Source organism: Trichechus manatus, unplaced genomic scaffold (assembly GCF_000243295.1).
Source record: "Trichechus manatus latirostris isolate Lorelei unplaced genomic scaffold, TriManLat1.0 scaffold00153, whole genome shotgun sequence".
NCBI classification, from domain to species: Eukaryota; Metazoa; Chordata; class Mammalia; order Sirenia; family Trichechidae; genus Trichechus; species Trichechus manatus.
In genome coordinates, this window is record NW_004444089.1 from 1462576 (window position 1) to 1485939 (window position 23364).

A 23364-nucleotide genomic window follows, 5' to 3' on the forward strand; every position below is an offset into this window, starting at 1 on the left:
CAATTAAGTGTTCTGGAATTCCCATTCTTTGCAATGTTATCCATAATTTGTTATGATCCACACAGTCGAATGCCTTTGCATAGTCAATAAAACGCAGATAAACATCTTTCTGGTATTCTGTGCTCTCAGCCAGGATCCATCTGACATCAGCAATGATATCCCTCATTCCACGTCCTCTTCTGAATCCGTCTTGAATTTCTGCCAGTTCCCGTTTCGATGTCCTACTGCAACTGCTTTTGAATTATCTTCAGCAGAGTTTTACTTATGTGTGTTATGAATGATATTGTTCGCTAATTTCTGCATTCTGTTGGATCACCTTTCTTTGGAATGGGCACAAATATGGATTTCTTCCAGTCGTTGGCCAGGTAGCTATCTTCCAAATTTGTTGGCATAGACAAGTGCGAGCTTCCAGCATTGCATCTATTTGTTGAAACATCTTAATTCATATTCCATCAATTCCTGGAGCCTTATTTTTTGCCAATGCCTTCAGTGCAGCTTGGACTTCTTCCTTCAGTACCATTGGTTCTTGATCATATGCTACCTCCTGAAATGGTTGAATGTCGACCAATTCTTTTTGGTATACTGATTATGTGTATTTCTTCCATCTTTTTTTGATGCTTCCTGCGGCATTCAATATTTTGCCCATAGAATCCCTCAATATTGCATCTTGAGGCTTGAATTTTTTTCTTCAGTTGTTTCAGCTTGAGAAATGCCGAGCATGTTCTTCCAGGTATTTGCACATTTCATTATAACCACATTGTCTTCTCAAGCTGCCCTTTGAAATCTTCTGTTCAGCTCTTTTACTTCATCATTTCTTCTGTTCACTCCTAATAGCTGCCCACAATCCTTGGCATTCCTGAGTTTGTAGATTCATCGGCCTTCCACTTCACAGTGGTTAAGAGTCCAGCTGCTAACCAAAAGATGGGCAATTGGAATCCACCAGCTGCTCCTTGGAAATGCTATGGGGCAGTTCTCCTCTGTCCTATAGGGTCACTATGAGTTGGACTTGACTAAACGAGTTTTTGGTTTGTTTTCGTCTTCACGTGGTCTCTCCCCTTGTATGTCTCTGTGTCTATTCTGCTCTTTTTCTGAGACACCACTCAGAAGTGATTGGGTTTATACCCGCCCTCATTAACATAACAAAAGAAACCTCTATTTCCAAACAGGGTCATATTTACAGGTATTGGGGTTAAGACTTCATTCAACACATATTTTCAGGGGACATAATTCAATAGATAACAGTCATTAGTATTTTTAAAGGTGAAATCAGAATTGGGGTGTGGGCTATTAACTGCAGCCTAACCTTACTTCTATACCTTTTTGCTCCACAAACTGTGTCTTGTGCATTCATTGTTTCAAGTCAGCCCTGAATGAAATGGGAAGGAGGAATCAGACGCCCTTAGCGGGAAGCATTCTGAGACAGAGCACTCCACGCACCAAGGCTAATGGATTATCATTAGTGAATGTTAAATTATTGAATAGCCTGATGGGTAGAAGGAAGGCTCTGATAGGCTTGTCTACATACAGAATTTGAAAAATACAGATTTAAAGGTGAGTAGATAGTTTTAGAGAGGCCTCCTCAGTTACCTGCAGTCTAGCTCCCAACACGCCCTTCAGGCACAATTCTGGATGTGGTTTACTTGCGTCAGGCTGACATGGTGTAGGCGCCTGGAAGGCAGGATTTCCCCCTGGGGCAAAGAGGCCCCAGGGCACTTTGGCCTGAGCCAGGCCCTCAGGGGGGTGCTTCTGCATCCCAAGGATGGTGTGCCTGAGAGAGTTTTCCATGAATAGCCTTCGAGATAACCGGAGTGCTTGTTTTTTTTTTTTTTTTGTTTCTTTTTTTTTATTATTATACTTCAGAGGAAGGTTTACAGAGCAAACTAGCTTCTCATTAAACAGTTAATACACATATCGTTTTGTGACATTGGTTGCCAACCCCACTACGTGTCAACACTCTCCCCTTCTCAACCTTGGGTCCCCTGTTAGCTGGTTGGGATCCTGGTCATCCCCCTCCCCATGGGGAGCCCCGTAGAGCCTGGTGGTGAAGCTCATCGGCACCATCCTCAGGGAGGCCAGGCAGCCCTGGACAAACTGCTTAGTGTCTTCCGTTGAAGGGCGGTGATGCTAGCACCTGTCTCATAGGCTCCTGGGAAGAAAGAGAGGATGCTCAGACACTGCATAGCCCAGTGCCTGGGACATAGTGAGCACTCAGTAAATACTAAGTGTAATTGCTGTCATTCTGAGGAGCAAGGGCCCCAGCCCGAGGCAGGCCGGCTCTCCGAGTTCATGCAGGTTTGCCCCTCTCAGCATTCCCATGGTCATTTTCTCCTCAGGAGTTCATCCGCCTGGGAAGCCTCAGCAAGCTCTCCGGGAAGGGGCTACAGCAGCGCATGTTTTTCCTGGTAAGTGGTGGGACCTGCTTGTCCTCCGTGTGACCCAGCAAAGCCCATGGAACCGTGGGGTGAGCGAGGGTCACTGGGCTGAGACTCTGCCACCAGTGGGGCCCAGACAGCAGGAGCAGTGACTTAGTCACTGGGATAAACCAATTGTAATGAAAGGTTTCTGAAAACATACTGACTGTCTGTAGCGGTTTCAGCTGGAGCGCCCTTCATCTCAGCCATGTTTGCTCCTTGCTTCTCTAGTTCAACGACGTCTTGCTGTACACAAGCAGAGGGCTGACAGCCTCCAATCAGTTCAAAGTCCACGGGCAGCTCCCCCTCTATGGCATGACGGTGAGTGTGTGCGTGGGTGCCAGATTGAGGTGTTCCTTCTGGCCGCATTTGGATAATTAAACCAGTTAACCATAAAACCCAAATCTGCTGCCGTCGAGTGGATTCTGACACATAGCGAACCTATAAGACAGAGTAGAACTGCTCCATAGGGTTTCCAAGGAGTGGCTGGTAGATTTGAACTGCCAACCTTTTGGTTAACAGCCGAGCTCTCAACCACTGCGCCGCCAGGGCTCTGAGTTAACCATAGGTGTATGTATGTGTATATGCATGTATGTGACTGTATGCACATATATTCATATACATAATAAGCACATTTGTTGTTGTCGTTAGGTGCTGTCGAGTCGGTTCTGACTCATAGTGACCCCACGTACAACAGAACGAAACACTGCCCGGTCCTGCGCCATCCTCACCATCGTTATGCTTGAGCCCATTGTTGCAGCCACTGTGTCAGTCCATCTCATTAAGGGTCTTCCTCTAAGCACATAGGGGACACAATTACAGATACTTCTTAGACATAACCAAACACTTCACAGGATTGGTTTCCTGGGTTTGAAGGATTAGTACCGTAGTCTTGTGGGACATCTCAGTCAACTGGCATGATGTAGTTTCTAAAGTTTATGTTCTGCATCCTAGTTTGGTGAGGAGTGTTTGGGGTCTTAAAGTATGGGAGTGGCCGTCTAAGATACAACTGTTGGTCTCTACCTGTCCGGGGCAGAAGAGAAAGAATGAAACCAAAGACTCAGAAGAAACTAGTCTACAGGACTAATAGTCTGCACTAACCACAGCCTCATCTACCCTGAGACCAGAAGAACTAGATGGTGCCCGGCTACCACTACTGATGGTTCTGACCAGGGCCACAACCACAATAGATGGACCCTGATAGAATGGGAGAAAAATGTGGAACAGAACCTCAAATTCCTTTTAAAAAAAACAAAACCTACTGGACTGGTTGAGACTGGAGGACTCCCCGAGACTATTGCCCTGAGATACTCTTCAGACTTTGAACCAAAACTAACCCCTGAGGTCACCTTGTAGCTAAAAAACAGACTGGCTCAAAAAATAATGAATATCACCAGTGAGTGCTATGCTCTTTAAAAAATCACCTATATAAGACCAAATGGTCAACAATAACTTTAAAACAAAGATAAGAATGTTAGGGGCCGGGAAATTAGATTAGTGGAAGCAGAACAACCAGAATGGCAATATCAAGAATATTCTGAATTGTGAGGAATGTAACCAATGTCACTGAACAACTTGTGTAGAAATTGTTGAATGGGAACCTAAACTGGTGTGTAAACCTTCACCAAAAACAAACAAACAAAAATTACATAAAAAAAAAAAGTTAACCAGTTGTTGTCAAGTCAACTCCAACTCACGGTGACACTATGCATGTCAGAGTAGAACTGCGTTCCGTAGAGTTTTCAATGGCTGATTTTTCGGACATAGATCACCAGGCCTTTCTTCCAAGACACCTCTGGATGGACTGGAACCTCCAGCCTTTCAGTTAGCAGCCAAGCACATGAAGCATTTGTACCACCCAGGGACTTGCCTTTAGATACAGGCCAGAAAGCAGAAACCACAGAGACTGAACAGTGAGGAGGGAAAAGGAGAGGATGTGCAGGTATCCCAGAAGCCAGCACTACGTGAGAAGGCTAGGACGAGACTGAAGACCCTTCCACCCAAGAGGACAGACCTCATCAGGGCTTTTCTAGGGCAGCGTGTGTCTGTTCCTTCTAGAATCCAGTGGAGAGCCAGGTTGCCTTGAGCCATGTGGGGTGATTTTGCCCCTCACTGCCCTGTGCCTTGTTCCTGCAGTCCTGAAAGGCAGTTATTACCATATATATGGAATAATAGTAATAATAGAGACCCCAATCAACAGAATGGAGCCCTGGTGGTGCAATGGTTAAGACCTCGGCAGCTAACCAAAAGGTCAGCAGTTCAAAACAACAGCTGCTTCTTGGAAACCCTGTGGGGCAGTTCTACTCTGTCCTATAGGGTCACTCTGAGTTGGAATCGACTTGAAGTCATCGGGTTTGGGTTTGTTTTTTTTTTAATTAACAGAAACTAGACCAGAACACATCCCCCCAGGTTGTGTTCATAGGTGGGTGTCTGTTCTGGAAGGCCTCCGTCAGCAGACGCAGGCAGAATTCCTGCTGCACAGGATCACTCTCCTGCCTGACACCAACTCTCTGTTCCATGTTTGGGTAGAAGGAAGCTCGTAGGCTCTGCCGAGAACATTCCGTCACCTTCCTTTCCCTTTGCCGCTTTTGGTGTTTCTTGCCGGGAGCCCCGTCTCCTTCCGCAGGGGCTGCCCAGTTCCCCCCGCCCCGGCTGAGTTGTCTGACTTTCTCTTAGCAGCTGCCCCGATGACCTCTTTAGTGAACAGGTGAAAGTATGTTGTGCGTCTCGCTCCCTGGCAGGCAGTAAAGGTGTGAACTTTTGTCTCGCTGCAGATAGAGAAGAGTGAGGACGAGTGGGGGGTGCCCCACTGCCTGACCCTCCGCGGCCAGCGCCAGTCCATCATCGTGGCTGCCAGGTAACGCAGAAGCGACCCCTTAGTTCTTTACCTCCTCCTTGCTGTGGTCTGGAAACCTGACAGCATTCTATGCTCGCAGTTCTCGATCCGAGATGGAAAAGTGGGTTGAGGACATCCAGATGGCCATTGATTTGGCAGAGAAAAGCAGCGGCCCCACCCCGGAGTTACTGGCCAGCAGCCCCCCTGACAATAGTGAGTATTTGGGGGGGAGGTGTTGCTCCGCGCCCATCGCCTCAAGGAATTACCGGTGGAGGGAGAGGGGATACTTCTGGTTTTTCCGGAGAGCGTCATGATGTATTTAAAATGATTCTTGAGGGCTGCATTTGTGTATAAAGTTAAAATCAAGGCAATTCCTTTTTCTAAAGGTAATATCCTTAAGAGGGCGTAAGGGCGGAGGGAAGTTACCTTTTGCTAGCCAGCCCTGCCGCTTGTAATACTGATGTCACGTGTGGGGGCAAACGTGGCCATCCGCAGGGGCGCCTGGGCGTAGGGGGTCGCCGGCAATGGAACTGAGGGGGCGCTCCTCCGAGGTCTAGGGCACCGCACACTGTTAGTTGGCTTGAGTCCCGCTCCCGTCCCCTTCCTGCACCCCCAAGTACGAAGCGCTACCCTCTGCGCCTCCTGCAGAGTCCCCGGACGAAGGCACGGCCGCCGACCAGGAGTCCGAGGACGACCTCAGCGCCTCGCGCACGTCGCTGGAGCGCCAGGCCCCGCACCGCGGCAACACCATGGTGCACGTGTGCTGGCACCGCAACACCAGCGTCTCCATGGTGGACTTCAGCATCGCCGTGGAGGTACCGTAGGGTGGGCGCGGGGTGACATAGCTCGGCTCCCCAGTGTGTGCTTGCCCAGGCGGGCCCCTCTGCACCAGGCTCCGGGGGGCCTGTCATCTGCACCTGCCCTTTGACAGCCCCACGGGGTTTGCTGGACGTGGAGAAGCGCGGTCCCTTCCGGGCATGATACGTTAGCCATTCGGGGGAGCTGAGTGGATGTTGTCCTCCTGTTAAATGCAAAGCGTCTCTTGGTTTCCCTTCTTCCCCGGCCTAATGCAATTACTATCAAGCCCCGTTATAGCGTCTCCAACTCATGGCGACCCCACGTGTGTTAGTGTAGAATTGTGCTTCATACGGTTCTCAATGGCTGGTTTCGGGGAAGTAGATCGCCAGGCCTTTTTTCTGAGGTGTTTCTGGGTGGACGCAAACCTCCAACCTTCTGGTTAATGGCACTGTTTGCGCCACCCAGGGACTCCCAGCTGCCTTTAAGAGTAATTGTTTCACTTTTCCTCTGGACACCGCTACCCTTTCCTTCCGTCTCGTGGGGTTAGCTGTCAGGGAAGAGCCTGTTCATACACTTCACAGCGAGCCCACACCCCGACAGGCTTGAGCACACACCCACGTGCCCACTGCCATCGAGTCCATTCCCACTTCTGGCAGCCCTGAGTAGAACTGCCCCATAGGGTTTCCAACGCTGTAATCTTGAAGGAAGCAGATGCCACATCTTTCTCCCCTGGAGCGGCTGGTGGGTTCAAACCGCCGACCTTTCTGTTAGCAGCCGAGCACTTTAACCCCTGTGCCACCTGGGTTCCTTAGAGGCTTGGACAACAGGCCCTAAATGCAGGGCAGGTGGGCAGCTCTAGGGCCGTCGTTTCTTCGTAATCCGGTTCACATGGCCCTGGGCCCACACGTGAGCGAAGGAGGCAGTAAAGAGTGTGAGACAGCACACAGCGCCGGCTGAGGATCACGCATTAGTGGCAGTTCACAGAAGAATCGGAAAAGGCGGGACGCGGGGCCTCTCCTGGTAACCTCTGGGAGTCACCCCAGAAGTTAGCTTTGGTGGGGGGACTTCCCTGGTGGCGTGACGTCCTTCCAGGCCTGACCCCCCATTCTTTCATCAGTCTCTAATCCGGGGCCATAATCCCTTTTCAGAAAATCTTCAAGCCCGGAAAGCTCTACAACTGGAAAGTTTGCTTCACAAACCATTGGCAGCAGAACTGACCGGAGTGAGGCTATTTGTAGTCTTTATCATGTTGTGTGTGAATATTCGTATTTCACTACAGAACCATTGTGTTTGACTGTGGGTTGGTGCCCCGGACCCCACTGCTGGGGGGTATTATATATAAAAAAGTTTGTCAGGTTGACTCTGGTTCATGGCAACCCATGTGTGTTAGAGTAGAACTGTGCTCCATGGGGTTTTCAAGGGCTGATTTTTGGGAAGTAGATCGCCAGGCCTGTCTTCTGTGGTGCCTCTGGGTGGACTCGAACCTCCAACTTTTTGGTTACTAGGCAAGTGCATGAACCGTTTGTACCACCCAGGGACTCCATTTTATAATAAAGGCACTGTATTACCTTTCTAAGACCTGAAAAGTTCTCAACTCCTAAACATGCCCGGCCTCCAAAATGTCAGGCAAGAGACTGAGAGCCGAGAACAGCCATCTGTTTGCTTTTTAAGCCAACAGTACTGGAGCAGTGCCGAACGCTTCAGGATCATCTGTAGGGGTTCTCTGAAACTGTTCTGGAAGTGACTTCACAGTTTCACGCACCTGCGTTCACTGAGTTTTGCAGCTACACAAAGTGTTCTAAAATCAGTGCCTGTTCTGAAAAGCATCCTGAAGGGGCCATGTCCAGGGTGCTCCCCCTCTGCACCCCTTTCTTCCCAGCTGGCCCCTGAATGGAGGCTCTGCCATCCGGGCGGGCCTCCCCTGGGTGGGCTTTTCCTCTCTGGGCCTCTGCTTCCACCTCCCACGTCCACTGGGTTGGCCTGCAAAGCTCACCCGTCTGAGATTTCTTCCAGGGGACGTGGATTACCTCAGCGGGAGAGGGAGGGAAAAACACACCGTCAAGCCAAGTCAGTGTCTGTCCCAGTGACACCAGTGGCAGTGGAAGGCTATGAGAAACCATCTTTGTTCTCACTTTATACTTTTGCAATGTGTGAGTTATGACTGATGAGACGGGTTTTGGTAGGCTGGAAACCTGGTGGACCAGAGACACCTCCTGAAGCCCAGCTCTCTTGGGGTAACAGGCCCACAGGGTTACAGCCCTCTGACCTCCAGGATCAGGTGACAGTAGAGAGAAGGGTCAGCCAAATCCAGCCTAGTACCCGGGTATTTATGGCCCATGAACTGAGATGGGTTTGACGTTTTTAAACGGTTACTACATCATAGCTTCCGTTCTGCCTCTTGTCCAGTAAAGCCTAAAATACTGTCTCTTTTAAGAAGAATTGTGCCAACCCCTGGTACACGGTGTGAAAGGAGGGCACAGGCTGGTGTGTGTGTTTAAGGTGGCAATAATGCAGGCTTAATACAGAAAGGGCTTGTCTGTTATTGCACGTGATCCCTCCTTGCCAGGACCCCCTGCCCCAAGGCGCAGTGCTTCAGTGTGGTGTGCACAGTGGGCTGCCTTCTGGTGTTGGATGCTGGTGTGTTTATGACTAGCCCATAGACCCCTCGGCCCAGGGCCTCTGGGGACAGAAGAAGCCCCCTCTCCTCACGACTCACTGTGCTTCCTTCTCAGTCTTAGGCACGTTTTTCTCACTTCAATTCTCTGTGACTCCTGCCAGTAGAAATGAGTGACAGGGATGTTTGGGGACAACAGAGTTTGTGACAATCCAGTGGGAACTGGGTTCCTGTTAGATGTGGTCGGTCTGATGTTGGCACAGCCAGTGTGAAGTGTTGCCTGCAGGCAGGAGTGCCCACACAGGGTTCTGAGGGGAAACAATGGGCGTTGTCTTAAGGCTGGAGGTGGGAGAAAGCGAAGCCCCGTGAGGCAGGTAGAAGTTACTCTGGGGGAGGGGGGAGGGCCTGAAGTCTGACACGGGAGGACACGGGACGACGATAGTGGAACAGAGATCAGGTGGCGGGGACTAAGTAATGGGGGCCAAGAAAGGGAGGAGCAGGGGGTGTGGAAGAGGGAGCTCATGAGTAGCAGCCGGGAAACCAGGTGTCGCTGGTTCTGGGTTGAGGCTGTCAAGATCTGTAAAGGTAGCACCAAGACCTAGTGTCGGCCGCAGACAGAGGAGTCATCCGCACAGACATACGGGTTCAGCCTCTGGAGAGCAGTGACAGAAGGAAGACAGCTTCTAGGGGGCTTAGGGACTGATGCTGTGGAGGCCCCTAGGACAGCGGGGAGCAAGGAAAGACCAGCGGGTGTGACTGTTAAGAAGCATCGAGTCTATTAGAATAGCAAGGCCAGAAGTGTTTATTCCGAGATTGTACTCGGTTTGCTCCAGAAAGGATTTAAGGTGGCTGGCTGGTTGAAGTGATCGACTGCTCACAGAAAGTTCGATGGTTAGAAACCCCCAGTGGCTCCACGGAGAAAGATGGGGCAGTCTGCTCCTGTAGAGATTTACAGCCTCGGCTCAACGACAGTGGGTTTTTGGGGAGAGTTAAAGAGTTCTGACGACCCTGCATGAAAAAATACTGGCCTGGAGTTTGGATGATCTGTATCGAGATCCGTTCCTAACTGCGTTTCTAAGTGGAATGTGTACATAAGTCGGACCAGGTGCATATGGTTCTCATTTAGCCTTACTTTAGTGCAAGAAAAGGCTTGAAGACTCTTCAATGATTTAAAAGCTGCACGTGCAGCAAGCAAAGGTGATTGTGATGAAGAACTTGTCGAGAGTAGGGGTTGGTTCAGTCATTTCAAAGTGAGGGCAGATTTACCCATCGTTAAAGGGTGAGTAGGAGTTGTCAGTAAGACAGACACTCGTTCAGACCCCGGGGCCCGCCTGCACAGACACCACCCTGTGTGGCTGGCTTTGGTTTCAAAGTTAATTGCTTAGAAGAGAAATGTATTTTGGACTCAATCTGAAGGAGTTTGTTTTCGTATAAAAAATACCAATTGTAAGGGAAGGGAAGTGACCCTGCCCTGGCCTCCCGTCTGACCTTGTGCAGTCTCCTGTGAAGTCAATCACAAAAGTATTTCACCCCCACCGCGTCCCGTTTTCTTGTCCTTTTCAGCCAGTGGAGGAGAGCTGGCTGTAGCTGGCTCCTCCTGCCCCCAGGGGCCTGTGGGGGACTCCAGCTGTCTGCTCCCCCGGGGGGGCCCTCTCCCCACTTGTGTTTGGAGGGACGCCCTCTGGCTTCTGCCAAACCCTAGACCTGTGCCTCCCATCACGGAGAAGGGGTGCTTCTACCAAACCCTGTACCAACGCTCCATTCTTCATTTCTGTCTCCTCTTCAGACTGGGGGCCACCTGGGGTCAGAGACATTGGGGGGGGGGAACTCTTTTTCATCTTAACACCTGGTGCAGGAGCTTTATTTATGCGGGCACTTTACAGTGCTTACCAGATTAAACACAAGGGATTGAAAAAATAAGGTAGTGGTGGTCCCGCGGTAGAATTCTCGCCTCCCGCGTGGGAGACCCAGGTTTACGTCCAGGCCAGTGCACCTCATGTGCGGCCACGGCCCATCTGTCAATGGAGGCTTGCATGTTGCTGAACAGATTTCAGTGGAGTTTCCATACTGAGAGAGACTAGGAAGAAAGGCCTGGTGATCTACTTCCAAAAACCAGCCAGTGAGAACTTTACGGATCATGGCAGTTTGATCCTGTTGTGATGGGGCCAACTCGACAGCAACCAACAATAACAACACTGAAAAAATACCAAAGGGATAGAGTACCGTATTTTCCACAAATAACACATGCTCTTAAGTAACGCACCCACACATATAGTGCATGGAAATGATGAAATTACATAAAACCGTTCTGGCACAGCACATGCATTATTTGTGTAAAAATACGATAAATACGCCCATTTGAGTTGCAGCGGGTAGCTTACCTTTGACGAGGGGGCTGAACGAGCCCTCGTCAGGTTGTGGACAGGCCATGTCACCGTCCTCACAGCTGATAACACTGAGGGGCTTTGGGGGCTCAACAAGGACTTCTCTGTGCCCTGGGCGTCCTCCCCTGACTGCCTGTGAATTCACAACAGTGCCCTTCACCAGCAGCTACTCCAGGTCTCTGCCCGGCTCCATGCTCCAGACTCCAGGAGACCACAGAGCTGTGGAGTTAACCACAAGCAGCCCTGTGTGAGGGGGGCCTGTCCTACCTGGATCTGTTAGTTTACTTGCTGTAATCTGGGGAGGAGGAGTGAAGGGCGTGAGGACATTCTGTTGAAAGACAGCCCTGTGTGAGGGCAGGCAGTCTCCCCCAGCCCAGGGGGAGGCGCGGTGGAGTGGCCTGGGCTCGATCCTGTGCTGGGCTCACTAGATGGCAGTCTAGAGCTGCGTACGCTCGACTCAGAGAATCCAGACGCTCACTATTGTTGGGCATGACAGAAGGATTAACCAGATCAGGCTCCTGCAAACCACCAAGGGGTTCTCCAGCTCAAAGGTAGCAGTGGACCATTTTCTTAAGCCGTGGACTTGCCTCAAGGACTGGAAGCCTATTGCTCGCACCACACCCCACTGAACCCTGGAGACGGAGTCGTCCTTCCCACGGGGCTTGGCTGCACCCCATCTGCCACCTTGTGGTGTGTGTCCCTGTCTGTGCGTCTCACGGGACTCTGTATTTCAGAATCAGTTATCCGGGAACCTGCTGAGGAAATTCAAGAACAGCAACGGGTGGCAGAAGCTGTGGGTGGTCTTCACCAACTTCTGCCTCTTCTTCTACAAGGCACACCAGGTGAGTGCGAGGCAGGGGGGCTGCGGGGCTGGGACCTGCTCTTGGGACGGGGTCATGGAGTGAGTGCCCGCCCGAGGCAGGGTGGCTGAGGGGCTGGGGAAAGCCTTGGGAACTGACATACAGCACCCTCCTCCATCTGCTGGAAGGAGGGAGATCTTGGCAAGGCCTCTCATCCCACTGCAGCCTGGAGCCGCCCAGGCACGCATGGACGGGAGCTCTGGGCGTAGTGCCTGCCACAGGCCTGCTGGGCAAGGCCGTGTCCACCACAGACCCATGTTCCCTAAGTGAAGGCTGGCGGCATCCTTCTGGTGAAGGACTGCTTCAGCTTTGAAAAGGGCCTTGTCTGGACAAGGTGGGGCCGCTGAGTTGATGGCTCCCATCCGGGCCAGGACTCACTGGCTGGACCACAGTGAACTGGCAGAGACCAGTTTCCAGGCTAGAGCCCGCAGGTCTAGCAGCATCTGCTCCCCATTAGGAGGCAGGCAGCCAGGCTCAGCATCTGAGGCCACCTCTCCCAAGCCACACTCTCTGCCCCTCTCCAGGACAGTCATCCCCTCGCCAGCTTGCCCCTGCTAGGATACTCGCTCACGATTCCCTCAGAATCCGAGAACATCCACAAGGACTACGTGTTCAAGCTGCATTTCAAGTCCCACGTGTACTACTTCAGGGCTGAAAGTGAATACACGTTTGACAGGTAGGTGTTTCCCTCTCCTGTGCGCAGGGCACTTGAAGACAAAGGACACCCCTCTGCTCTACCACAGGATCCCTCCAAAGCCACCGAGTCCCCAGGCCTTCCCAGCAACAGCCACTCACCCACCCCAAGGGGCCATATCTACTCATCCACAGCCCTGAGCCCCGCGGCTGCAGAGAATGGAATGCCAGTGGGCACTTCTCTTTTCATAGAAGCAAATGCAGTTACCTTAGCAACAGCTAACGGGTTAACACCACACACACCTCACTTTCAGATCTCTAACTTGTATCATACTGTTGAATCGACTGTCACCCAATGTGACAGAGTAGAACTACTCCACAGGGTTTTCACCCAATGTGACAGAGTACAACTACCCCACAGGGTTTTCAAAGGCTGTAAACCTCACGGGAGCAGATCACTAGGTCTCTCTCCCGTGGAGCTGCTGGGTGGGTTCAAACCTCCAACTTTTCAGCTGCATCATGAAGCAAAGTTTCAGTCTGTGTGTTTAACAGAGCTGGAGACATCACACTGGCCTTTACTGGCCTGCCTTCACCTACCTCGGCCCAGAGAAATCATCAAAATAACAACAACAAAAACCTAGAGTCTTCAGTCTATGGTTTCTGCAGTTATTCAGTAATAATAATCCTGATTGGGCTATGTCCTAAAGGTTAAATTTCAGGTCAAAAGACTATGTAAGACAGGAAAAAAATCCGAGCGCTTCTTAATGTTATATCTTAAATTATTAATGAGACTACCTGCATGGTGTCATGGGTAAGAAAATGGGCCAGCACCTAGGACCTCTGTACAATCCTAGTGAAGTTAATACTGTGGAACTGAGCCCAGAAGATAGTAATTCTCAAATTTGATCCTGGACTCAAAATCTTAAGATTGACAGACTGAACGTGAGAGCTGCATTTACCCAAGTCGGCATCCTGTTATCGCTGCGGAGATTATTTAGCCTGGGAGCGGTGAGAGTGTAAGAAAGACCTGTGACTAGATTTCCGAATACAAGCCTACCTCTTCTGCCATGCAGCGTGCTCCATGAAGGCAGGAAGCTTGGTATATCCCAGCATCTCTCAGCCTCCGCACTACTGATGTTTGGGGCTGATTAACTCCTTGTTGGGGTAGGTGGTTTCCTGTGCATTATATAATGTTTAGCAGCATCCCTGGCCTCTCCTCACTAGATGCCAGGAGCACAGCCCCACCCCAGTGTGACAACCAAAAATGTCTCGAGACTTTGCCAATCTGCAAAACAGGCCCTGGTGGAGAACCACTGGTAAATCAAGTGTTCTTGTTTGTTGCTATTGAAGGCACACCATGTACAACAGAGGAAAAGGTTGCCTGGTGCTGTGCCACCTTCATGATCACTGTTACGTCTGAGTCCATTGTTGTGGCAACTGTGTCAGTCCGTCTCATTGAGGGTTCCCTCACCTTCGCTGGCCCTCTACTGAACGTGATGTCCTTATCCAGAGATTGCTATCCCCTGATGACACATCCAAAGTAAAAGAGTCGAAGACCTGGACAATGTTCTATGATCTATATGGTTCTCGTTGGCTTATCTTCATAAGTAGATCACCAGGCCTTTTTTCCTAATCTGTCTTAGTCTGGAAACACTGAAACCTGTCCACTGTAGGTGACCCTGCAGGTATCTGAAACACCAGTGGCATGGCTCTAACATCATAGCAACATGCAAGCCACCACAGTATCACAAACAGGCAGGTGGTGGATCCCCAAAATAGGACCTAGAATATATCAGCTACTCAAGTGTATAATGCCATGCATCTGTCAGTCTGTCATACTGTGGTGGCTTGCACGTTGCTGGGATGCTGGAAGCTCTGCCACCAGTATTTCAAATACCAGCAGAGTCACCCATGGTGGATGGGTTTCAGGAGAGCTTCCAGACTAAGACTGGGAAGAAGGAGCCAGCCGTCTACTTCTGAAAAAACTGGCCAGTGAAAACCTTATGAACAGCAGTGGAACACTGGATGATAGAGTGCCAGAAGATGAGCCCCCCAGGTTGGAAGGCACTCAAGACAAGACTGGAGAAGAGCTGCCTCCTCCAACTCGAGTCAACCTTAACTGCACGGATGGAGTAAAGCTTCCGGGATCTTTGTTTGCTGAGGATCTTCAAAATGAGGACAGCTGCAAACATCCATTAATAATTGGAACATGGAATGTATGAAGTATGATTCTAGGAAAATTGGAAGTCGTCAGAAATGAAATGGAATGCATAAAGATCAATATCCTAGGCATTACTGAGCTGGATGGACTGGTACTGGCCATCTTGAGTCAGATAATCATACGGTCTACTACGCTGAGAATGACAACTTGAAGAGGAATGTCATCATGTTCATCGTCAAAAACATTTCAAGATCTGTCCCGAAGTACAGCGCTGTCAGTGACAGGATAATGTCCGTATGCCTACAAGGAAGACCAGTTAATACGACCATTATTCAAATTAACACATCAATCACTAATGCCCAAAGGTGAGAAAACTGAAGATTTTTACCAACTTCAGCAGTGTGAAATTGATCAAACATGCCATCAAGATGCACTGGTAATTACTGGTGATTGGAATGCAAAAGCTGGAAACAAAGATCAGCAATTGGAAACTACTGCCTTGGTGACAGAAATGATGCCAGAGATCACATGATAGAATTTTGCAAAATGGACTTCTTCATTGCAAAAACCTTTTTTCAACAACATCAACAGCGACTATATATTCATGGACCTTGCCAGATGGGATACAGAAGAATTAAACTGACTACATCTGTGGAAAGAGACGATGAAGCAGCTTAACAGCATCTGTCAGAACAAGACCAGGTGCTGACTGCATAAGAGACCATCAATTGCTCACATGCAAGTTCATGTTGAAGCTGAGAAAATTAGAGCAAGTCCACAAGAGCCAAAATACAACCTGGAGTATATCCCACCTGAATTTAAGAGACCATTTCAAGAACAGATTTGATGCACTGAACACTAATGACCGAAGACTAGGAGTTGTGAGATGACATCATACATGAAGAAAGCAAAAAAGGCTGTTACAAAGACAGGAAAGAAAGACCAAAATGGATGTCAGGGAAGACTCTGAAACTTGAACGTAGTAGCTAAAGCAAACAGAAGAAATGATGAAGTAAAAGAACTGAACGGAAGATTTCAAAGGGCTGTTCGAGAAGACAAAGTATTATAATGAAATGTGCAAAGACCTGGAGTTAGAAAACCAAAAGGGAAGAACATGCTCGGCATTTCTCAAGCTGAAAGAACTGAAGAAAAAATTCAAGCCTTGAGTTGCAATACTGAAAGACTCTACAGGGAAAAGATTAAACGTTGCAGAAGCGTCAAAAGAAAATGGCAGGAATACACAGAACCACTGCACCAAAAAGAACTGGTCAGCGTTCAACCATTTCAGGAGCAGCATCTGATCAGGAACCGACGGTACTGCAGGAAGAAGTCCAAGCTGCACTGACGGCACTAGCGAAAAACAAGGCTCCAGGAACTGACGGATACCAACTGAGATGTTTTCAACGAACATATGCAGCGCTGGAAGAGATCCGTGTTTGTGTCCTTTCCAAAGAAAGGTGATCCAACAGAATGTGGACATTATTGAACAACATCATTAGTATCACACACACAAGCAAAATTTTGCTGAAGATCATTCAAAAGCGGTTGCAGCAGTACACTGATGAGGAGTGCCAGAAGTTCAAGCTGGATTCAGAAAAGGATGTGGAATGAGGGATATCATTGCTGATGTCAAGTGGATCCTGGCTTGAAAGCAGAGAATACCAGAAAAATGTCTACCTGTGTTTTATTGACTATGCAAAGAAGCATTTGATTGTGTGGATCGTAACAAATTATGGATAACATTGCAAAGAATGGGAATTCCAGACACTTAATGGTGCTCATGAGGAACGTATACATAGACCAAGAGGCAGTTGTTCAAACAGAACAAGGGAATACTGTGTGGTTTGAAGTCAGGAAAGGTGTGTGTCAAGGTTGTATTCTTTCACGATTACTTATTCAGTTGTATACTGAGCAAATAATCTGCAAACCTAGAGTATATGAAAAAAAACACAGATCAGGATTGCAGGAAGACTCATTAACAAACTGAGATATTCAGATGACACAACCTTGCTTTCTGAAAGTGAAGAAGCACTTCCTGATGAAGATCAAAGACTGCAGCCTTCAATATGGATTGCACCTCACCATAAAACAAAAATCCTCACAACTGGACCAATAAGCAACATCATGATAAACGGCGAAAAGAATGAAGTTGTCAAGGATTTCACTCAGATCCCCCCAATCAATGCCCATGGAAGCAGCAGTCAAGAAATCAAACGACGTATTTCACTGGGCAAATCTGCTGCAAAAGACCTCTTTAAAACATTCAAAAGCAGACAGGTCACTTTGGGGACTAAGTACCCTGACCCAAGCCATGGTATTTTCAGTCGCCTCATATGCATGCAAAAACTAGACAATAAATAAGGAAGACCAAAGAATTGATACCTTTGAATTATATGGCATTGGTGAAAAATACTGAATATACCATGGACTGCCAGAAGAACGAACAAATCTGTCTTGGAAGAGGTTCAGCCAGAATACTCCTTGGAAGCAAGGATGGCAAGACTTCATCTCATGTACTTTGGACATATCATCAGAAGGGACCAGTCCTGGGGAAGGACATCAGATTGGTAAAGAAGGTGGTCAGCAAAAAAGAGGAAGACCCTCAACAAAACGGACTGACACAGTGGCTGCAACAATGGGCTCAAACATAGCAACGATTGTGATGATGGCACAGGACCAGGAAGTATTTCGTTCTGTTGTAAATACGGTTGCTATGAGTTGGAACTGACTCTAGGGCACCTAACAACTAGCATATAAAATGAAACTCCACTAAGAAGGATGGGACACACACCTGAAGCTCCTCCATTAGCACACCACTGTTCTTTGTAGTGTACATGAAAAAATTATAGAGAGGTAAGTTCTCCTGCTAGCCGGAAGTCAGCTTATTCCTGAGTGCTCAAAATGGAATGTGCTACGGGAAAGGGGAAGTAGAGCATTGCCTTCTGGTGCTGCTGAACCCCCTGGGCAGGTTCCATCCATCCTGGTACTTTGGGTCCCTACAAACTGAGATTGCCAGGGCACTGGTTCTCAAACTCTGTTTGGCAGCAACAGGAGGCACCCTTACCCCGGTTCTCATGTGCTTGGGTTCTAAGATTTCATGCTAAGATTCCAGACCAGAGGTACTCTAGCATGCGTTGTTTGGTAAGGAATGATTACCACGTATCTTGAAGCTATTACAAACAAGAAAAGAAAAATCAGACACAAGCTTATAAAAAGTGGTCCAAGGCTTTCACCATGCCTTCTTCTGTTTCTTCTGTTTTAGGTGGATGGAGGTGATCCGCAGTGCCACCAGCTCGGCCTCACGCACCCACGTTTTAAGTCACAAAGAATCTCATGTGTATTGACGGCTGGACACACTTGTTGGCTGTGTCAGCAGTAGCTGCTTTCCAGAAGACGTGACTTCCTTCTGTACTCGTGACGCCTGGGAAAATTAACACCCGTCTGAAAAGTGAAAATGTGGTTTCACAGCAGCTCTCATCTGTCTCTGCAGAAGTGGTTTTCAACCTTGTCTGTCCGTGTTGATTTCTCATCTAAATGGAAGTGCTCCCACCTTCAGCCTGGGAGCCGTGCTGTCTGTCCTCCTCTTGGTGGGCTGTTTTCTAAGCTTGCGCCAGTAGTAGAACATTGTCATTACTATCGTGCCAAATGACATTTTTTCCTCAACTGCACCTTAAAGGCAGTACAAATATATCCGTTCAACCAACAGGACAAGTGCTCTTTCTGAAAAAAGAAACTTCTATTGTTCTGATCTAGAGGCTGTTGCATTTTAAAAATGGAATATGCATTTTCCAGTGTTTGCAATACACACGACTCAGTCTTAAGCAAATGAGATCATTTTCAGATTTCGTTTTTTTCAATCTTTCTACTTTTGTAATAATCGATCAGTAGGACTGCCTTCTTAGATTATAAGCATTCTGCAGCACGCAGCGTTCCACTTTGGGCTTCCACGCTCCAATGAAAACCCTTCGTATCAGACCCACTTCTTGGCGCAAGCTGACCAAACCGTTTGATTACTATTGACAGAACGTAGCGGGCTTGTTTTCTGTTCACAGAGAAGCAGAAACCCAGTGAGTGTCTGCGCTCACTGTCCCGTGAGCGGTGTAGACAGTGGGAAGATAGTAAGCCGCGGTGTTTTGCTGTTTGTTTCATGAGCATGAAAACTACCTGTATGTCACTGATCAGGGCCATGTGTGATATGTTACGTTATGGAGAGTTTTTGTGAGTTTATGTGGATGCAGAAACACTATAAGTAATGGTACGTAGTTTCCCCAGGCACCCGTTATTAACCTATATCCTACGGCAACTGTGGTCTGACACTGCGCATTTATAGTAGTCTATATCGTGCCTGTCTTCAAAAATCAACATTCTTTTCTCTTTTTATACTCACCCCCCTCCCCTGGCATAGGTACCAGCAGTATGACGTTGCACACCTTGACAGCTGGACAACACTGGGAACCTGGTTTCCAGCAAGGGCTGGGGCCCACTAGTTGAAAAATGTCTGCCTATTCTATTCTCTCTGGTGATCGGGAGGCTGCTATTCCCTTTTTACTGAAGGTCCTTTCTAAAGCAAGTCTGACACAATCCAGAGGGAGAGGTCACGTCCACATAGTTCTCAGCCAGCATTCCGCACCACAGCTGGGAAAGCCTGTCTCATTCAGAAACACGCAGGAAACAGACTTTGGGGAGCTGGGCATGTGGGCATGGCAATTTACAGACGGACGTATAGCTTGAGACTTGTTAATCATTTGCCTTACAATATGTACCAGATGGTTTTAAGTACTAACAAAAGGGAATAAAAATACCTCACGCCACAGTCCAGCAAAGTTTTAAGGCAAAACAACCAACTCTGTCTGTTGTCTTTATTTTCATCAAATGTGTGCGGCAGGGCCAGGGGTGGGTACGGGCCACCACCACCACCCACCTGCTGGTCAGGGGAAGGTGTCGGCTGTTCACATCAGGGTAGGTGTGATGGAGAAAGAGAACAGACTCAAAGAACACTTTTACAGAAAACTTACACAGTCTTTTTTCTTTCTTGAACTTGGTTGCTACTGGGGAAATAAAACACTTCTAGAAGGAGACCAACAATTAGCAGGTTACATAAAAGGCAAAGACTACTCAAGTGAAGGAGAGAGGCTGAGGCCACATCCCGTGAGGGAGGCAGAGCTGTGGAAGGCCCTGCAAACACAAGTGGGCACTGAGGCGTCTACAGCACCCTGCAGGCAGGACAAACATCCTGGAGATGTGAAACTGCAGTGCACTTGACCACGGTCACCAAGTGACTGGTCACTGAGCAGCCGAGACAGCACAGGTGGCACCAGAAAACTTCTCCCTCCAGAAGTCAGGAAGGACTCAGGGATGAGGTACTGCCCTCTCTCGGTATTTCTGAATGAGTCTAAACCACTTGCTGGGCACTGTGGTTCAGGTCTATGATTGGGCTCTCTGTGCTTCCTTGCCTGCAGCACCTGAGAACTAACTAGACCCCAGCTGAGTGCTGCCACTGTTCTTGCCGCCACCCTACCCAACATTTCCTGGAAAACTCTACCTGTAGAGCTGTACTCACACACAGGAAACCTTGAGTGTCTCTGTAAGTTTTCAGTTTAGCAACGAAAGATTCGAAAACCTGGACTTCAACTACAGGGGAAAAATATAAAGCACTATGTCTTCACCATCTGAATAAAGTGGGGGCGGGTGGGTGTCTCAGTTCCCCAGTGCTGCCATAACAAACACAAGTGAGTGACTGTAAAGAACAGAATTCTTTTTCTCACAGTTCAGGAGGCTGGAAGTCCGAGTTCAGGCTCTAGGGAGAGAGGTCCTTCCTTGTCCCCAGCTGCAGGAGTTCCTTGCTGCTCCTTGGAGTCTGTCCTCCCCCATCTGTGTCTGTCCTGGTCTTCTATAACTCAGAAGTGATTAGGTTTAGGATCCACCCTACACTGGTATGACCTCATTAACACAAAAGAAAACCCCTATTTCCAAACAAGGTCAGATTTACAGGTCAACACATTTTGGGGGACCACAATTCAATCTACAGCAGTAGGTATACGCATTACCTAACCCCTTGTGAACACAAAGGAAAGCTAAGTGAAAGTAACACGGGTAACTCAGACCCCTCCCAAACTGCCAGGACGGATGGACTTTCAGACACTCTACACACAAGACACATAATTACAAAAATAGTACTTTGCTGTGTACTTTTATTGAACCTTGCATCATACAGTCCCTGTGCTTAAGAACACCCTGTAACACACTCCCCATTTATTGCCATATTTTGTAGCAGAAATACAGAAACCATATTTTTAAAGGAAGTCAATATAAAAATGCTTATAAATTGACCGTACGTTTTACCAAAAGGTATAAAACACTACATAAAGAACTGGACTAGATACTTCACAAGACCACCTTGAAGACGGGTTACAAACCTGTTGGATTTGCAAGGGACATGGCATTCATTTCATCAAGAAAATGAGAAGAGCCCACACGAGCCATAGCTCCTAACCTGAGACCAGAAGAACTAGATGGTGCCCAGCCACCACTGCTGACCAGTCTGACCAGGGACCAAACAGACGGTCCCAGATAGAACGGGAGAAAAATGTAGAGCAAAACTCAAATTCCTTACAAAAGGCCAGACCTACCAGACCGATCGAGACTAGAGGCATCTGTAAGACTATCACCCTAAGATACCCTCTGAACTTGGAATTGAAGGTATTTCTTCAGGTCACCTTTCCTCCAAATAGATTGGCTTATAAAATAAACAATGTCACCATTGAGTTATGTCCCTTAATTAAACAATTAACTATATGAGCCCAAATGATCAACATTTACCGAAAAGCAAAGATGGGAAGGCAAGAAGGGGAAGGGAAGCTAGATCAATGGAAACAGAACAAACAAAGGAGAATAATAAGAATGCTGACGCAGTGTGAAAACCGTAAGCAGTGGCATGGAACAATCTGTATAAACAACTGTTAAAAGGGAACCTAATTGGCTGTGTAAACTTTCACCTAAAACACGATAAAATATTATTTAAAAAAAGAAGAAAACGAGAACAGCAGCTCTGTTACATTGCCAGGGCATCACAAACTACACTGGTGGCCCACCCCAGGGAATGCAATCGGCCAGAACGCAGAAAAGACAAATTCGAAACGAATACCCACCAGGCCAAACAGACCACAGCCACCACTCTGTCCTGCCACTCACTTTTGTATCGAACCAGTTTGCTACACCAAGCTGCATAAACATAGCCTGCAGTCTAGGTACACATGCCGCCGACAGATGGAGTTTGCCATTGACATCCTTCCAAGTGTTGGTCAATCCCTCTCGAATGCTGAGCCCACAGGTCGGCCTAAGTATCCACGACAGTCGATACTGGCTAAGGCAGGTTCATTTTTAGTTCCAGTACCTGGTCTCTCTCTTCCAAAGAAGGACCTGGAGTGGATACACAAATGCTAGGCTCCTCAGCTAGCCGAGATCCCCTTAAGAACATTTCAGCCGATTGTCTCTCTACAGAAAGTAACAAGCCAGAAGAGCTTATACAGGGGGTGATCAACTTTTAAAATCCAATCAAACCTCTTCCCCAGTAAGCTTAATATACAGAAGCAGCTTCTAATAAACTCTGCGTCATCTGCTGCTTTTCACAGGAGATGGAATTGTGCATTACAGTAGCCTAGTGATTGCAGAGTACCTATTAACTGTTCACACCAACATGCCTCCCCTATCAACATGACCATAGCTACTCACACTTGGGACTGGCTTCAGCATCCAAAGTCAGGACCTCATGGCCATTTGTAAATGTGAAGAGCTTTGTAAGTCATAAACTGGCTGGCTGGGCTGGCTTTCTTAAAACCAGCCAAGCAGCATACCTTGGGCGACACGGATTCATTGCTTTGAGTGGGAATCTTTCTCCTGCGATGGGCAATACCTTACAGAGGGAAATATTTTCCCCCAGCAGAATACTCTCTAGAAACATAAAACGTTCTCAAATTTTTTTTATTGTTCAAGCTAAAATTCTTGCTCCAGAATAATGCATACAGTAAGCATTAGCAATTAAGTTCTCCTTCTGGCCAAAATGCAGCCCTTACAGAAATAGTTTGACCTGAATCTATTTCTAACACAAAATTATGATTTAATTTCAGAGTTTAAAAACCAGACCCCATTAACTCATCTAGCCAATAACCACCGAAACTCTTCTGCCTCAGACCCCTCCCTTTCCCCCTGAAACTGAACAGCCACTAAGCCAGCAGATACTTATCTTCCATCCAGAAGTCTACCCAGTAACTTCCTTATTTCCCAAAGTCCTTTGTCTTCCCCCTCACGAACTGGCACTCCAACAACAAAGAAATGACAATAATTAGCATCAGCAAACACAAAGGAATGCCAGCTTAAGTCAGGCAGTCCAGAACTGCTATAAGAACGCTGTTTCCCATCCGAGAAACCAATGGATTATTTCCAGGCTGGCAAGGTCCTGCAGCAAGCCAAGAAAAATATGGCCACCCTGGCTGACACCCTAGTGGACCCAGGCTCCTTAAAAAAAAAATCAACGACCCTTCATGAAGGTCCCTCGGAAGAGGTACAGCAACGTTCCACCACATCTTCTCAAGGACAAGTTTTGGACAGTTGTACAGGGAGCTGACTGGGATACTCTGACTTTTGAATCTTAGCACTTCTTCCTTTGGT

The 23364-nt window shown here is 48.0% G+C and overlaps 1 protein-coding gene across 1 annotated transcript in view; it reads left to right on the forward strand.

Annotated features, from left to right (window-relative positions):
- FARP1 (FERM, ARH/RhoGEF and pleckstrin domain protein 1) overlaps positions 1-23352 on the forward strand; it is a 292761-nt gene extending 269409 nt beyond the window's left edge. Inside the window, exons 19-26 of the mRNA XM_023740318.1 lie at positions 2334-2402; positions 2643-2732; positions 5186-5268; positions 5348-5460; positions 5896-6062; positions 11778-11885; positions 12428-12579; positions 17960-23352. Of these exons, the coding sequence (XP_023596086.1) occupies positions 2334-2402; positions 2643-2732; positions 5186-5268; positions 5348-5460; positions 5896-6062; positions 11778-11885; positions 12428-12579; positions 17960-18041 (864 nt within the window). The 3' untranslated portion in view covers positions 18042-23352. The remainder of the gene's footprint in view (positions 1-2333; positions 2403-2642; positions 2733-5185; positions 5269-5347; positions 5461-5895; positions 6063-11777; positions 11886-12427; positions 12580-17959) is intronic.
- The last annotated feature ends 12 nt before the right edge of the window (positions 23353-23364 follow it).